Source organism: Cygnus olor, chromosome 3 (assembly GCF_009769625.2).
Source record: "Cygnus olor isolate bCygOlo1 chromosome 3, bCygOlo1.pri.v2, whole genome shotgun sequence".
NCBI classification, from domain to species: Eukaryota; Metazoa; Chordata; class Aves; order Anseriformes; family Anatidae; genus Cygnus; species Cygnus olor.
Genome location: NC_049171.1, coordinates 90,464,048 through 90,480,681, shown reverse-complemented (window position 1 = coordinate 90,480,681; position 16,634 = coordinate 90,464,048). Strand labels below are relative to the sequence as shown.

At 40.2% G+C, this 16,634-nt stretch overlaps 1 protein-coding gene across 11 annotated transcripts in view; it reads right to left on the bottom strand.

The window, feature by feature from the left end:
* DAAM2 (dishevelled associated activator of morphogenesis 2) overlaps positions 1 to 16,634 on the bottom strand; it is a 208,752-nt gene that overhangs the window by 47,478 nt on the left and 144,640 nt on the right. For all 11 annotated transcript variants that reach the window (XM_040554425.1, XM_040554419.1, XM_040554427.1 and 8 more), the window contains 8 exons: positions 11,077 to 11,187; positions 9,968 to 10,071; positions 7,682 to 7,748; positions 6,356 to 6,473; positions 4,674 to 4,812; positions 3,177 to 3,235; positions 2,572 to 2,756; positions 1,284 to 1,601 (listed from right to left, as the gene is read on the bottom strand). In XM_040554425.1, coding sequence (XP_040410359.1) covers positions 1,284 to 1,601; positions 2,572 to 2,756; positions 3,177 to 3,235; positions 4,674 to 4,812; positions 6,356 to 6,473; positions 7,682 to 7,748; positions 9,968 to 10,071; positions 11,077 to 11,187 — 1,101 coding nt within the window. The remainder of the gene's footprint in view (positions 1 to 1,283; positions 1,602 to 2,571; positions 2,757 to 3,176; positions 3,236 to 4,673; positions 4,813 to 6,355; positions 6,474 to 7,681; positions 7,749 to 9,967; positions 10,072 to 11,076; positions 11,188 to 16,634) is intronic.

Here is a 16,634-nt window from a genome sequence, read left to right as displayed (position 1 = left end):
ACCTTATCAGGTCAAAATGCTAACACAAACACCCCAAAATGAAAACTCCTCCCTCTTATGTCCATTTTTCCATCTATTCTGCCTTCTTCAAAATACCACGTTTTACCTACCTCACCACCCAGGTCCTCAATTTTATTAGTACAGCTGCCTTCACTCCTAACCAGAGGGCAGGATAAGCCTACAGTTACTGTACACTAAACAGAAACACCTGTGGCTCTCCCTTTTTCATATATATTCATATATATATACACATATATTAGTTATTATTTCTTTTTTTTTTTTCAGAGCACTAAGTCCCATGTTCTGCAAAGGAAAATAAATCCCCGTCTTTACATTCTCTCCCACACCCCCCACGTGGCCTTGACAGACAAGCACAGACGGTGCAGCAAATATTTCACTTCACTTTATTTTAAAGAAAAGGAGAGAGGGGGAGAGAGAATTCTTGTGGCATTCCAGAGGTCCCTGGACACTCATTCCAAATGCCTGAGTTGGGCCCTGGGTGAGTTTCAGTCTAAAAGAGAACCTGGGTTTCTAGGCAGCCATCCAAACTCAATACAGACACTTTTTTTCTTTGTGAATCAGTTAAAAAAATTAAGACCTAAAGAGAAGGGGAGAAAAGGAAAAAAAAATTAGGGAGAGAAATGGAAGGGAGGTAAAGGCAACCAAGATAGCAGAAAATGAGTGCAACAGGAGGAGTCCAATTCCTCTGCTTTTATTTCCACTTCAGAATTTTATTCCCAAGTGGCAAAGTTTTAACCATGCAAGGAAAAGGGCAGATAGCCTCATGGCCACGAGCGAATGGTGAGGAGAAACAGGCCACCTTTCTCTCCTTGGAGACTGCTCCTGTCAGGGTAGAGGAGGCTAGTTTGGAAGCTGGTCCTCACTGTGTTTTGCCCGCACTGGCTCTGACCATCCTTTTCCCTCATGCGCAAGTGAGTGCAGCTCTGTCATACCAGCCCTGGAGATGTCCAGCTCTGGTTCACAATATTTAGTCCCATTGTAGCTGTGCTGAACCACTGGTATGCCAAGATCCACTGCAGCTCAACCTTATGCCCAGATCCACTGCAGCTCAACCTAACCGGCACCTTGGTCATGACAGATATGTTGTGCTGCCGCTGGAGAAGTGGGGAGGCTCCCTCAAGACAGTTAGTGACTCCTACTGACTCAGCCTAAGGAAAGCCACAATATCACTGGCTTCTGTCACCTTGCAATTCATGGCATTAATCAACACTGATTCACACTAGGAAAGTTAATTAATTGCTGAGAGTACTGCAGCTTCTTACCTCACTCAGCTTAGCCCAGTTGAAGGATTTCAGTGGGTGTGAAGGCTGCGGGATAGATTTCTTCTTCAGGCTGGTGCCACTGCTGCTGAAGGTGGTTGTTGAAGGGGGTGGCACCCCCATGCTGAAGAAGGGTGGTGCTCCTGGTGGGGGAGGAGGTCCTCCTGGAGGAGGTGGTGGAGCAGGAGGAGGGGGACAGCTGGAGAAGGGCAGAGGAGGTGGCAGCGGGGGCAAATTCTCAGACATGAGAGAAGACGACAAAGCCAGTGGGCCACCTGGAGGAGGGGGTGGTGGGGGTGGGAAGGAAATACTGCCCCCGTGCTGGAAAAAAAAAAAAAAAAAAAAAAAAAAAACAACAGAAAAAGAAAGCAAACGGTTTAAAAGGCACAATAACTCCATGTTGCCAGCTGATGTGATTTTATTACGAGTCTCAAAATATTTGATGTTTTCTTTAAAGCCTCCTGCACTCAAAGCCATGCAATAAAGGGAGGAATCTCAGCTTTCATTTAAGAGAAAGTTTCAAGCCCTTGAAGTTGTGGAGAAGAGCTTGAAAAAGGGAACCATAAATGGGTCAGAAAAACAGAAAGCTAGTAAAAGAAGCCAAAATGTATTATTTTCTCCTTATGTATGAAAAAAGAGAAAAGTTCAATCTTATGAACTTTTGAACTCCTGGGTTTTCAACCTTGGGTTTGAAATACTGATACCTGTCATTAGGCCCCACCAACACAAAGCGGGAGAGGGAGGAGGGAATGAATCTGCTTTTTGCAGTGTCTAACTTCAGGCCTGTGTCCTGGGAGTTGAAGTTCAGGCACACTACTGGGATGGAAGGAGGAACAGGCAGGAAGAAGCAGATGCAAATGTCACTTCTGCAGAGCTCCAGGGTGGCACAGACCCTCCTGAAGCACAACAGGAATCCTCTTTTGTCACTAAATTTACTTTCATACCTGGGAGATTTCTCTCTATTCCACCAAAATATTTCTCCAATCAGGACCACCTCAGCAGTAAAAATAGTGCCTAGAGGAGGACATGCGTGCCTCAGCAGCTTCTACAGAGACGGTGGCTGAGAAGGAATGGAGCAGGCCATTCATGCATTACACATTCCAAACCACCAGCTGAGGGATTTTGGTCTCTACTGAAAGCTAAACAGGTCCTAAGCATTCATCTTTGTAGCTGGCTAGACAAACTCTTTCTGTACAGACCATAGAAAGAGTTTCACTCATAATGTACTTTTGTTCATCATTCACTCGTTAGCAGGCTTTAAACAAGGTTGGGAAGAATCCCAGTCTCTTACCGAGAACTCATTAAGTTGAGCTACCAGGTCATTCATCTGGTCCCGGGTCTGGCGCAACTCCAAGGATTCCTTCTGCAGCTTATCCTTCATTTTGTTCAGTGTCTTCATCATTTCATCTTTCTCCTGGGTCTTTGTCTCACATTCCCGCTCCTTCTTCTCTAGCCTACTCATCAGCTCGGCATGATCTAGGAAGAACAGGCAAATGGGGCTAATGAAATAAAGCTCATGAACAGTTCCCAAAGAGATGGAGGTTACACTGAAATAAAGTTGACAACTCTGTCAGTTCATCTGGGGATGTATAATGAAAGTAGAGAAAACAAACTGGAGTCTGACTGTTCTGACGGTAATCTTCAGTGATCAATAGAGCAATGCCCAAGTTTCACTTAGACTGTAAAAACACTTCACGTGAGGATTGAGGGAAGCCCCATCCTATGAAGCAGATATACTGATCATCATGAGACAAAATATACTGGAAGGGACAAAGCAGGTTTAGTCCACGAAGGAAAACATGGACAGCCAATTGTGCCTAGCTCTGCTGCCCGCTGCTCTGTGACTGAATCATGCTCTTCCTCTCTTGCATCCCCAAACACAAAGGACACACTCACCTTTCCGAAACTTCTCTGCCTGATCCCTCCACTGCTTGACTTCATTTTCATTCACCAGCCTGAAAGATGAAATCGGATCATTTAAATTTGTTCTGAGCTATCCAGCCTGAAAGGCAAGTGGCCATTGTGTGAAGTGATCAGCAAAAGACAACCTGGTGAATTTACACGTTTAATCAGGATCATACCAGTGGTCAGTCCAGGTCCAGATTCTGATCCTTACTGTAGTTAACAGCTTATATTAAAAAGGTGATATCTTGTAGCTTGAAGTCCTGAAGAGGAATAAAGGAATGTCTGGGGAAAAAAATCCTGGCATTTTCCTGTCTTCAGGTAATACCATCAAGGTGCCAAGGATACTTATTTTGAAAGGCAGAAGTCATAGCTAAAATCATCCTGCTGTGGGATACAAATTATCCTACCATTAATACAAGGCTGGATTGCTGCCTTTTTTTTTTTTCTTTTTTTTTTTCTCTATTTTTTTCTTTCTTGAGGGAGGATGCTTATCTGTTGGGTAATATATCAGTAACAAGGCAATGCTCGTATCTCATACTGGCACAGCTATTTCCTATTACTGACAGAAAATATGCAGGGCATGCTGGGGATTGATTAGATATGCAAAATGAGTAGTAGCTATGAAAGTAGAAATGGAAGATCAGGCACAAATTCTACAATGGAGTCTGATATCCAGACAGACAGAAAGAGATCAGCACCAGTGTATTTTCCATAATGAGAAATCAATTTTGATTTTGACTCATGCCTCTAACAGGATGGACTGTAGGATTTTTAGTACAGAACTTGATTTCATATGAGGCTTATGTTCTATAAGAATGCTCTACCCAGTGGATATTTCAGAAGGTTAATGGGCCATGAATTACCTGCAGAGGTAGATTGATGGGATGGAGACTCCAAAAGTTTGGCTAAAAAAGGACTGTGAACAGGGAAGTAGAGATGAGAGCCAGCTAATGTAGCTAGACTTCTCAAATGATGCGCCCTATGGGAAAAAATAATGGTAGAACCCTTGGCCAAGTCTGTGGGTGAACACATGCAGATGCTTTACTGAGAGGTAAAAGGTTTTATGTGCTAGATGGGGACTGTTTTCAACCATTTCAAATCTTTCTAAGCTATGTGCTCATTAATGAGGAATCAGATCTAAGTAGAAATGACAACATTTTGGGAGGAATATCAATGAAAGCTTTCATTAACATTTTGAAAGAAAAAGGAAAAATGAGGTAGTTTTGTTATACTATCACATTTTTTTTCTCTGCTCTTCTAACTAATATTAAAAGAAATTAGAAACCAAAGGCAAGGACTTTGATAGAAAATAACATCTGTTGAAGACGTCGTTAGAGGGAAACTGGCTATAAGACTAGCAAGTCAACAAGAAGCTGTAAATTAACACAAGTAATTCTTCAGGTATGATATTTTATTTCCAAAGTACCTGCATACTCGTCATATACTTACACCTTTATAAGACAAACAAACAATAATACTGCAGCTTACATTTTAATTATATTTTTGACATTGAAGTTTTCCAGCGGAGCTATATCTGGATCATCTCCTCGTTCATCCTGCAGAACAATTTGTTGGAGTATTCTGTCCAACAGCTGCCATTGCTGAAAATTTCCTCCATTTCTCTTATCTGTATGGAAAATGACCAGCACATGAGAACTTCAATTTTCATGCCAAAGTGCACAGATCTACTGACAAACTGCCATTCCTTCCTTTCCGGTTCCCATATTAATCTCGTATGTGGTAAAATACAGTACACAGCACCTAACACTGATTTGTTGTTAGCAGATTATTTACAAACACTTGGCATATTAGAACAGCACATAACAAGCATGTGAAACTCTATGCCTGACTTGCACATTCAGGGTGTGCAATCCTTTTGACAGACTAGCTCCAGCTTGCACTTTAGACACATTCAGGAGTGATTCTGTCATGATTATGATGGCTGTTACTCAGAAATTTATGGGGCTTGATAGTGTTTTGTTTTGTTTTTTATGCACCTAGGTAATATTGTGACCAAGCACTATAAAAACAATTAGATGTTCTATCTGCATACTCAGTTATTCAGTTGTCAGCAGATCAGTGAAACTCAACTAACACAAAAAGTTCATACAAACACGATCAAAATGTGTGGAGACAAAGAACAGAAACTGAACAAAAAGGACTGATCCCATGGTTGTCAAATAAAAGAGCCAGAGGAACAGAAAATTCACTATAGCTCCCTAAGCTACATAACCTAGACCTTAAATTATTTTAAATTGCTCCAGTACAATTCTGTCCTACCCGAGAAGGACTTAACTCTTCTGCCACCAAACACTCCAGGTCAATACCTGTCTTAAATGGTAATAGCAAGGAGGCCACTGGGACAAACAACCGCTTGAATTTGTGCATGGCAGTACTTAAACCTAATCAGTGCCTGAAAACATACCACACTACCTCCTGAAAAAGTTCACTGCATACTTCTTCCTCACGTTGACTTCTCAGTTTGACTGTTCAAATATGGCTGAAAGTAACCAAAACCAGCCCCTGATACCTAACAGGATTAAGGCAGGTAGTTCTTTGGTGATCTTGCTATGCTTTCACGCAGCTGCTACACTCTTGAAACATGACTGGATTACTTTATTACAGTTAACAAGTAGATTCCTATCACCTCTCTTGAAAACAAATGCCAATGTTATTTTTCAGTTTGAGTTCAGGAGCCCTCCACTGACATTTTGCCACAAGATAGCAGCCCGAAGACTTATTGTGGAATTTCCCAGTGAAAGAAAAGCTTTCAGTACTGTATTGTTTCACCAGAAAAATTCCTCACTGCATTTTGTTAACATTCAAAATGGTGTCTATTTCTGAGAATTCTCTGATCTGAAGCACAAGGGCTCTTTCTTTTTTAAAGCTCCTAATTTAAAGTCACTAAGAGCTCTGTCAGTGACTGACTGGAATGTCTCCAGCTACTTAGTTTTATTTGCAAGTGCAGAGAAGTGAAGCTGCTGCTTTAAGTATGGCGACAAAATCTGCTGGATGGGATCAGTGCAAGATACTAAGTCCCTTAGGCATTGCCAAGTTCTGAATGGAGGACAAAAGCAGTGTGTGTCCTGGTAACTGTGACCCTGCACCCATGCCAAAACTTCACCCATTTCTTCAACACCCCTTCCTCTGGAAAACTGTGATGTACTCACATGGCATCTGCAAGCAGTGCTGGAGGATGGATAACAAATAGGGATAGGCATCTGTGTGCTTCAATCTTTTCTTGATCAATTCAAACATCTGAGAGGCACTTTTTGTATCAATGTGGATCTGAAGTGAGGGAAGGCAGTGCAAGGACAAGTCAGAGAAAAAACACGCACAGTGAAAACCTGACTAACTGTGAAAGGTCAGACCAACATGGAGACAAGCAAGTTTCCAGCAACTGGACCTCTGCAGTCTCTTGCAACGTCCAGCTATAATCTCAGTGAGGAGCTTGCACGTGGGTCTTTGAGATATGCATTGATCTACTCCAGAACAGAAAAGATCCCCAAGGAAAAGGGTTAGAAAGGTGGTTAGAAAGTCACATAGAGCCACCAAGACACCAAGAGCTGTCCTGGAGCAAGCAAAATAAATAAATAAATAAATAGATAAATAAATAAATAAGATGCCCCATCACTCAAAGCGTCCAAAATCAGGTTGGGTGGGGCTTTGAGCAACAATTATTCATAGAATGATTTGGGTTGGAAGGGACCTTAAAGATCATCTAATTCCAACCCCCCTGATCTAGTGAAAGATTCTTGTTGCTGCCCATTGCAAGGAAGTTGGACTAAGTAATCTTTAAAGGTCCCTTCCAACCCAAACCATCCAATGATTCTATGAGAACCTTTGAGTCCAAGGAATTGGTGGCATAAATAAGAGACAATAAGCAGGGAAGGATTTGTTGTTCTGTTGATCAGTGTTTGGCAGGAACTGATTCAAAAGAAAGAGGAAACTACAACTGTTCTGGACCCTACAGCCCCTTACTATTGCTAGAGGTTGTGGAAACCGTCCTTGTTTTATGATCATCTCAAACTCCACCCATTCTAAAATACTGATTCTCTCCACAGTCTCTGAGGTGGCAGTATTCACGAGTTTCCTGTGATCTAATGGGAAAAGCATCAGAAATGAGCCCAAGCCCTGTAAAGAACCCATACTCCTGTAATAGAGATGTCTGAAGTTAGAATGTATCTTGATCATTAGGACTGAAAACATGCATAACAGTGTTGATAACCACCTCTGCTCCTGAACCTTCGGCTAAACGAAATAAAGAAGGCTTTGTCAAAGACACTGCAGAATCCCTGTCTGTGATCATTGTTTTAATTGCTCATAGATCAGAGACCACCTACTTGCTACATGAGAAACAGTGAAAACAAGAGTACCATCCACCCTCAGCACCAAAGCCAATCATTGCTTTCAGGGAACACAAAGGGAAGTTGCATCAAAGATACAAAAAGGATGTTTAGCTTTGGCAAGTTCAGGTACACCATAGAAAATCTTACCAGGTCAAACCGCTTGGCAAGTTCCAGGTCGTCTTCATTTCTGACCATTTCAAAGAAATCTAAATGCCTAAGAGAAAATAGAAAAAGAAAACCAAAAAACACCAATGGTCATGGCATAATTCAGACTTAAACTAAGTGTGCCACCATAGAAGCAACACTTAGAAGTTGGCAAGCCTTTCTTACATAAAGTGTTGGAATATGTATGCAAAGCAACTCATGGGGGCCAATAACAGGCCAAAAGAAATGACCAGCTGAGGTAAAAATGTACTTTAATCCTTGTGCTAAGTCACTGTGTTGAAGAAGGTGGCTAAAAATAAACATACAATTGAAAAAGGATATTCCACTTCTGATGAATGCAATGCCTACTTTGGTAATACATTCTAGAAAGTCCACTCCACACTTGTTAACTAGGCAACATTAGCTGCATCTAGAAAGTCCATGCCATGTCAGGCAACATTAACAAGCTGTTTCTTTTATGTGGTGGAGTGGAGATGCATTCAGTGGATTAGTTAAAGATCCCTTCCAACCCAAACTATTCTATGATTCTGTGATAAACAGCAGAGTTTGCAGCTGCCTTTCCATTACCTATTGATAAGCATGGCAGCATGCTTCTGGTGGGATCTGGGGGATCCGGTGAGAGATGCAGTTGACCAAGGCATATGGACTTATCTTTCACAGAGATCACAGCACAGCAGACGATGTGGAAAAAGGCTGTGGCACATCTCCCTTTCTTGACCTGGCATACAGCCTACATAATCTAGACATCTGGGATACTCTCAAACCTTTGTATCATTCTCATTACAACTTGTAAGATCCACAAGTTCCTAAGATCTTAAGCTCTTTCTATATGTCCTGGTTACTAGCCAAAAGAACAGGGAGTCATACAGAACAGATTCTTTTCTTGGTTATAATGTTGTAGACCAAAACCAACATTACTTGTTCCAGCTTTTCAGCAAACACAGGCACAACACTGTATGCAATCTTTCCCCATAGCATTAATACATAGATACAAGCCTCCCCCTGCTCAAAGATGCGAGGTCCCTCTTCGTAACAGGCAGTTGGTGCTAACCTCGTGCTTATGCAGAATCCCAGAAGCATTATATGCCCCCAAACATAGCTCCATCACCCTATAGCAACTCCTAACAGCGGATATTTGAGAAAATGGTTCCTTAAAAGCTGCAGACATAGGCCTGATTAGTATTTTTTCACCATATACTTTGGCAAACTTGACATTCCTACCTAGAAAGTCCTAGATACCTACAGACCAGCCCTGCTCTGTAGGAAGGGGCTTGGCGTAGCAGACAGTAAGGGACAGCAGCACACTTGCCATCAAGTATGACCTGATAGCAGGTCTGTCCCTCTCCACAGAGTTTAATGTGTTCACAGAAGAAGATAGACTTCCGTGGTTGCCTGCCATTACACTTTAAAATGTTCCATTTTGTTAAGCAAATAGATTTTACCAGGCTCCTCAATAGTTCATTGGGTCTTTTAGCTTCCTGAGGTATCTCAGTCAAATTGCTCAGATTGCCTGCTCTAGGATTATTTCAGCATGTGGCTTTGTGAAAAATTTAAATGTAAGGTCATCAGCAGCCTCAATTACTGTGGCAAAATATGGAACTGCTAGTGACCTTAAGCTGGGTCGCCAGTAAAGTAGAGTTTCAGTGAAGAAAACATTTATCTATAGCACAGTAATTTGAAGGTGCCATTCAACGTTAAATTTTGTGCAGTAGCAAAGACATTTAAAATAGCTACCTGTTCTCCTCTTTTGCCTGCTTGGCATCTCTACCCCTTTGACCACCACAGGTTCCTTTTCTTTTACAGTTGTGCCAGTGGTACTGTTTGGGGGGTTGTGTTACAAGATAGATCATGAAAACGAGTGAGGTTAAAGAAAAATCTTGGAAACCCAGAACCTGCATGATGTCCACACATACTCAATCTCAATGAAATCAATCAACTGGCTTATCTCCCTCCTACTAGGACAGGCTTTTGTTCCACTTTTGCTATATAAGAAAAGAATTACAACATCTTTTTTCATTCTGGTTGTCATCCTCAGCTTAGAAGAAAAACAATTCATGAAATCCTTGTCACAGCCACTTCCAGTTTAGTATGTGTGTTTCCTACTTCATCTGCTGATTTTAATTTTAAGGACAAATCTCCTTTTTGTCTTTAAAGGGAGACAGTTATAGGGAGAGACAGAGACAACTTTGTGCTGAAATCTGAAACCCAAATATAGGAGATCAATGTTTCTTTCTGCTGATAAATGATGGTTCTCAGAAAATGTCTTACCTGTCAAGTGTTGCATTCTCATGTCCTCTTAGCTTGTCAATAACAGGCTGAATTCCCAGCATTAGAAATTCGTATCGTAGGTGTAATCGGAACTCCAAATTGTCCTTATAAAGTGGAGGAAAACAAGTTACACGGTTCCAGAAGCTTTTAATCATACTAAAAAATTTTTCTTAAATCCTTAATACTTCTGTTTTTTAATATACTCTATCCTGACACCAAATACACATCATGATTACAGGATTCTAGTAAAGTAAGTAAAAAAATTTAAAGTCTTTGCCTCCGTTTCTCTTAAAAATACTGTCCTCCTGTATCTACAATGAGTTCTGCATGGCCAGTCACAAGGATAGCACACTTCATGTCCCAAAAAGAACAAAAGTTATGAGTGCGTGCCTTGCTAGTCATTTAGAGATCTACCTTCTGTTTACGGATGAACAGAACTGCAGTTCATCCTCATAGTTTTTATACATATTTGTCATAAGTTCACCATATACTCTGCTAAATGACACCTACTCAGTAGGACTTTACAGGGCTGTTGCAGATAGAGCCAAATACGCTCCCAGAAAGAGCTCTTACAAGCTTGTTGTCTACTGTGGTTTAACCAGAAAAAAAAAAGAAAAGTGAAAGTAACACTTCTAGTGAAGCGAAATCAGCTTAAACTATTCTCCAGACACAAAAGAAAGTGTTGTTAATGAATGAAAAACAACAAGCTGACTTTTCTGAAAGCCTTTGACCTTTTTAAATTAAGATGTTTTGAGTTTGGCTTTGAGTCAAAACATATTAACATTTCAAAACATTTCAGAAGGTAAACCAAGATGGTTTCTAAATGGCTGATATGAAGAAGGTAAATGCTTTGCAGTTCTTAAAGAAAAATAACAAAACCAAAAACCACAATCATTTCAGTGATGTATGTTATATTAGAAGAATTAGAAGAGACGGGGAATGAAATAATATGAAGACATTGTAAGACTGAACTTAACAATTAAGCATTATTTTACACAAACTATATCTACTCGGGAACACAAGATTTGTGACATAATCTGCGAGCCTTTTCCAAGGTAAATTAATTCAAGCATGACATTCGAGATGGAATTTCTAGGGCAGTGACTCACCTCACCAGCCCCAGCATTCAGAACAGCATTGATAAAGGACATGATAGCTGTTTTGAGATTTACTTCATCTCGATATCGCCCCATGCTTCGGTCTAGCTCATTCAACAATGTCTGAAACAGAACAATAGACTAGGTTAGATGATACAATCTAATTCCTTAGACCATTTTGCATACTGCTCATGGGATCTGCAAACAGTCATCTTCTGATTTGCTACACACTTGCTTAAATAAATAACTTTTTTTTTTCAGGCAAGATTGTTAGCAGTCTTGGCCATGCCACAATAACTAAATAACTAAATAACTAATAACTAAAGAAGAACAGTGATAGGAATAAAAATGCCCACATGATCCTAATAAAAAAAAAAAAAAAAGTTTTTTTAAACAAGCTATTTGAGGAAAAGCAGATGCCCTTTACAGTTTCTGCCAACATGATCTAAGAAAGCAACAGAATGATATGTGTCCTCATCAGTTAACTCAGTATGGGGAATACGATGGGGAGTTTATACATGCAGAAAAGTATTATCAGATTCATAGACCCTTTCTACTTACGTCACTTGAGTAATTTTCACTGTTTTCTTGGATTTCAGCAGGATAGATTGCACTTGTGTAGAAACAGAAAAAAATCTAAAGAAATGCCGTTTTTTGTTTGTCTATAGGAATAAAACCTATTTGGAAGGTTTCTTGGAAGATTTCTCTTTGTTCCTTCACTTACAACCATTTCACATGAAGGAGACAATTACCTGCCTCTTGGTAAGCTCCTTTTAAGGATTTTCAAATAACAGGAATACCCCCAGGTCCACACTTACTGCAGCTTAAAGGTGAATTACAGAGCTCAAGTGGAAGTGCAGTTAAACTCATATTTCCTTGTTATGTCTCCCTATTAACCAAATAGCTGGGGTATTTAGCACTCAGGGGATATTTAGCACAGAAATACTGTTGGTCTAATCTCTACATACATATAAATAGGTCACCATAATCTTGCGATCACCAAGAGACGGAAGAGAGGAGAAAAAAGCAAAAGACTAAGCAAATAATGTTGGTAGCCTCTGCCCTATGCAGTCGACTTAGGATTAATTCCAACTGAATATTTACTGAAGAGGTTATACGTAAGAACTGATTAGCCACAGAAGCAACTCTACTTATAGCTTTGTGCTGATGGTTGTGAATTGTCTCTTCAGGATCTTCTCTGATCAGTTCATAATTCTAAGGATGATTTTCTTTACTGGAAGAGTAACAAATTCCACTTGAGTTCTGTCAATTCAATTGTATGGATCTCATTCCAGCGTTAATAATAAACATGCCACACTGATGTTTGTTTTGCTGATGCACTAGAAAAGATGGAATTCTTTTTACTCTTCCCAAGAAGTTCTGGCCATAAAGGGAGAATGAAGACAAAAATAACTTAGTGTTCAGCTCAGCAGATCCATCTAAATAACATCTTGAAGCTATGATGCTGAGTAAAGAAGTTCATTTTCCTTTAGTTAGTCTTCTGTCCCTGGCTACTGGAAGTGTTCATTCATAGCAAAATCTTTCCCATGCTAGTCATCAGTTTCATAGGTCTATCTTGCTTCCTGTAGAAAATGGACATCACCATGGAAATATGTCTCAAGAAGCAGGGGGAATATCCTCCTGGACATCCCTTGGGGAAAGAAAGCCTTCCTGGCTTCATGTGAACCCTTTGCTTGTTTTTGTGTAAAAATATTTTGATCTATCCTACAATGCTACCAACGGCTGTTCTTATATCTGAGCACAGTTTGGTTGACTTCACTATCAAGCTCGCTTGATTTCATAAACTCCTTTTTCTTGCATCTTCTAAATTGGCCAGATGGCACCCGTGTACGTCTGTTCTCCTGGAATTTAAGCTTCCACCATGTCCATGATTTCCCAATAGTCATGCTATGACTAAAGAGCAAACCTTCTCCCAAGTTTGTCAGAAGTGGGAGTGAGTCTTACATAAAAATACAAGAAATGGCCTACTGAGTCAGACTGATGGTCATTCCAGTCCCTCTCTGACAATGGCAATAGGAGACTAATTAAGCAGTCCTTAACTCCCCCCCACATCCCCAATTTTACTCTTCAACTTGCAAAATAAGCAGAAGTGAAACAAATGAGAGTATTTAGTTCTGTTACTGTCAGATTTGACACCGAAATACAAAGCATACATGTCTTGGAATAATTTAAACAGCCATTACTACAAAAGCATCAAAACAAAGGAATGTTTTGCTGGTTTTCTTCATAGGCCTCATTCCTACCATATATTCTTAAAGACTTTTCAGAGCACACTAGAATCTATGCAACAACTTGCATGACAGCATCAAGAGGCTGAAGGATGTTAGCTAAAGTTTTCTATCTCGTATTTCAGAAGGCTGAAGTAGGAGCAGAACGCAGGGGCAAGGGGGCAAGCCAAAGAGCAAGAGCAACGAAAGCTCTAGCTTGCATTACACTCATTGAAGAACAGCGCATCCTCACGTGGTTGTTCAGCTCTGGAAGGAAACACAACGAGGTCAGGCAATTCCTAAAGATCAGATTCTACGCCCACACTGTGGCCAAATTCCAGTATCTCTAACCCTTTGCAAATGGCTGAGGTTCAAGTCTTCACTTGAACATTTCCTGTGAAAAAGATTTCACCACACCTCTTGGCAGCCAGTTCTGTGGCCTAATTGATCTTATGGTTGTAAAGGTTTTTCCTACTATTTAAGCAAAACTTTCCTCACTTAATCCCATTATTCCTCATCACTGACATCCAGTAAGATTTCATTCAATCTGCAGCAAACCTCAAAAGGCTTTGGATGAGCCCTGAGGGGCAGAAGCAACTCAAGTGGGAATACAGGGTTTTAATTTGTTCCTTTTTAACTCCTCTACTACGTTTCCAAATTGATCAGATTTCTCTCTACAGAACATGCTCTGTACTGATGGTGCTTAATGCAAACCAGGCAATGGGGCTATGGAAGGAAAGTTCCTAATCTCCACCTTTTTGACCGACAATATCAAGCTTCCTTTACTCCTTCACCTTAAGCTTTACAATTTCTAGTAGCATTAAGGAGGAAAAACAAGAGTGTTCTGTCCAAAGCAGCCCAGTTAATATTTTCACCAGCAAGTGAAATCAGCTCCTTTAGGTCTGAATCGAACATCTATGTTCACTCCAGACTAAAAGGAAAATTCTTACTCCCCAAAGGGGGCCACAGCTGTATGGGTGCTTCAGACAGCAAGCCAAGCTGGAAGGGTACTGGCATGTCCTGAAATACTTTTCTAGGCCACTACAGCACTATGAGTTTGCAACATTGGTTTGACTCAAAATGTGGCATGTTAAAAAGTACATGTTACAACATCATAACAGTATGCATTCACTCCACACGAGCAATGAGGGGAAGCAGAAAAGCAATAATCAGAAAGGCAATAAATTAGGGAAGAGTAAGACTGTGCTCATTTCACAGTGAAAACCAGTCAGTTTGGACTAAATGATCTTTGAAGGTCCCTTCCAGCTGACCTACACTATTCTATTTTATTCTATTCCTCGTAGGGTAATGCAGACATGAATGACTCAGAGACTCTTCATTCTCAGTTTTTGTAGCATTATAGAGAACTTCACCTTCACAAGAAAAGCACCTAAGAAACTCAAGATGAAGGGACATTTTCATGGTCACACAGCAAGCCAGTGACGGAATGATACCAACTTTGAATACATCAGATGGAAAAGAATCCCAGCGAGGACACCAAGGGCACATCCTACTGACTCCGCTATTTCTGCTTTGAGGTCTGGCTTTGCAAATTTTTCTTTCATCTTTTTTCTTTAAGGGACAGAGCAGGATTTATAGGCAAATAAGCACATTTCAAATGAAAATTGGGTGAAGCAAAGGCAGAGCTTTTCCCAAATTGCCTCGGGAATGAGATTTAAGGAATGTCTTTATATTATTGTGGTATTTGAGTAAGGATGGAATACTTCCCTGAAGAGGACAGTTTTCAATGAATATTTTAAAAGTTGAACTGTGGACTGCCTGTTGGACATTTAAAGGAGAATTATTCCAGGCAGAAGGGCAGCATAAAGAAAAGGTCAAAAATTAAAGAAGACAAAGGGATCAGCTCAGGCAAGAAGCTATGACAAATGTCAGAAAATAGGAATAGCCACAACATAAATTCAGTCACAGATTATAGAGTCTTGTCGCAAGTACAAAGAGAAAGTTGCTCGTGATGGCCCTGTGAACACACTGAGCAGTGGAGATATAGAGTGAAGTTGTAGTACTCAAAGGCATTCACTTAAGTGAAGACTGAAGTTTCAAAGAAGAAGAGTAAGTTCTGGTATTTAGGCATTTACTCCCATATCTGTAAAGTGACTCGTCTTGGAAGTTAAGGATTGCGTTGAAAATTTCAGTCAAATCCATAAAGGCAGTTTAGAAAGAAGCAATATTTTACATCGGAGTTCCAACTCAGAGCCAAATGTGAAATTTTGTGAAGTTAAGGTGGTAGAAGTTCTATGAACATGATGCACTATCTATATTCTCCATTAACTTCAATTTAAAAAAAAAAATACAAAAAAAAAAAAAAAAATCTCAAACAGCAAGGACAACCTTTCCAAAACATTACAGCACAGTTTTAGAATAGTGATCTTCAGTTGGTGTAACCTAGTGCAATTGAATTAAATTGGGATTACAGTTGTTTAAATCACACAGGAATCTCACTGTAATTTGGATTTTGAATGTAGAAACACAAATATAAAACTGCAAGTTCCCTATCAAAACACAAGGAGTTGTAACAACACACAGGCAATGATGCAAGTGTAGGAAGAACCACACATGAAGTCCCAGCTTTCCTTCTCTACTAATTTACGAGTTGCTGGTGCCTCTGACTACTCTTGGCTGCCTGTGCCAGGCAGTAAGTGTTGTGCTTAGAAAACTGAGCAGCAACAGCTTCTGACATTCAACTGAACATGCAATGTTTTATAGTACCGTGTTAAATATATGATCTGTGCATCACTCCACCACACCTGAACATGTGCAAATTGGAAATAAACAGTGTTTCAATCCAAAGCTGTCAGCAGCAAGTTATCCACAAGGTCATGTGTTAGATGGTTGCCAGTAAATAGTTCTGAACCTCGCTTCCTCATTCTTACAAAACAGAGTGGAATTAGAACAATACAACCCACAATTTTTATTCAGCACCATGAGGTCAGAGTTAACCTAAAGCTGCAAGCTCTAAGCTGTTTGGACACTTCAATATACTGATTGATATTGGTAATTGCTCAAGATACAGGAAATATCTCCCAAAAGAGTTTGATTTAAAATCTGAAGGAGCTCTTCTAGTATTTGAAAAGTCTAGGTTACAAAGTTTACATTCAGGACTAGGATGAAGAAAAAAGAGGCTTTCACCAGCTTGTCTACACCTTCATTGTACGTTACATCTTTGAAGTTTACAGAAAGGCATAGGATAAGCAGTCAGTTCATCCCTTCCTTAAGCTGGCCTCCCATAGTGGAGTTACAATGGATGCTTCTTTCTTGATAATGAGCTGCAAGACCATTCTGAGATACAGGTGTGGGACAACAAATCCAAACACTTGAATGGAA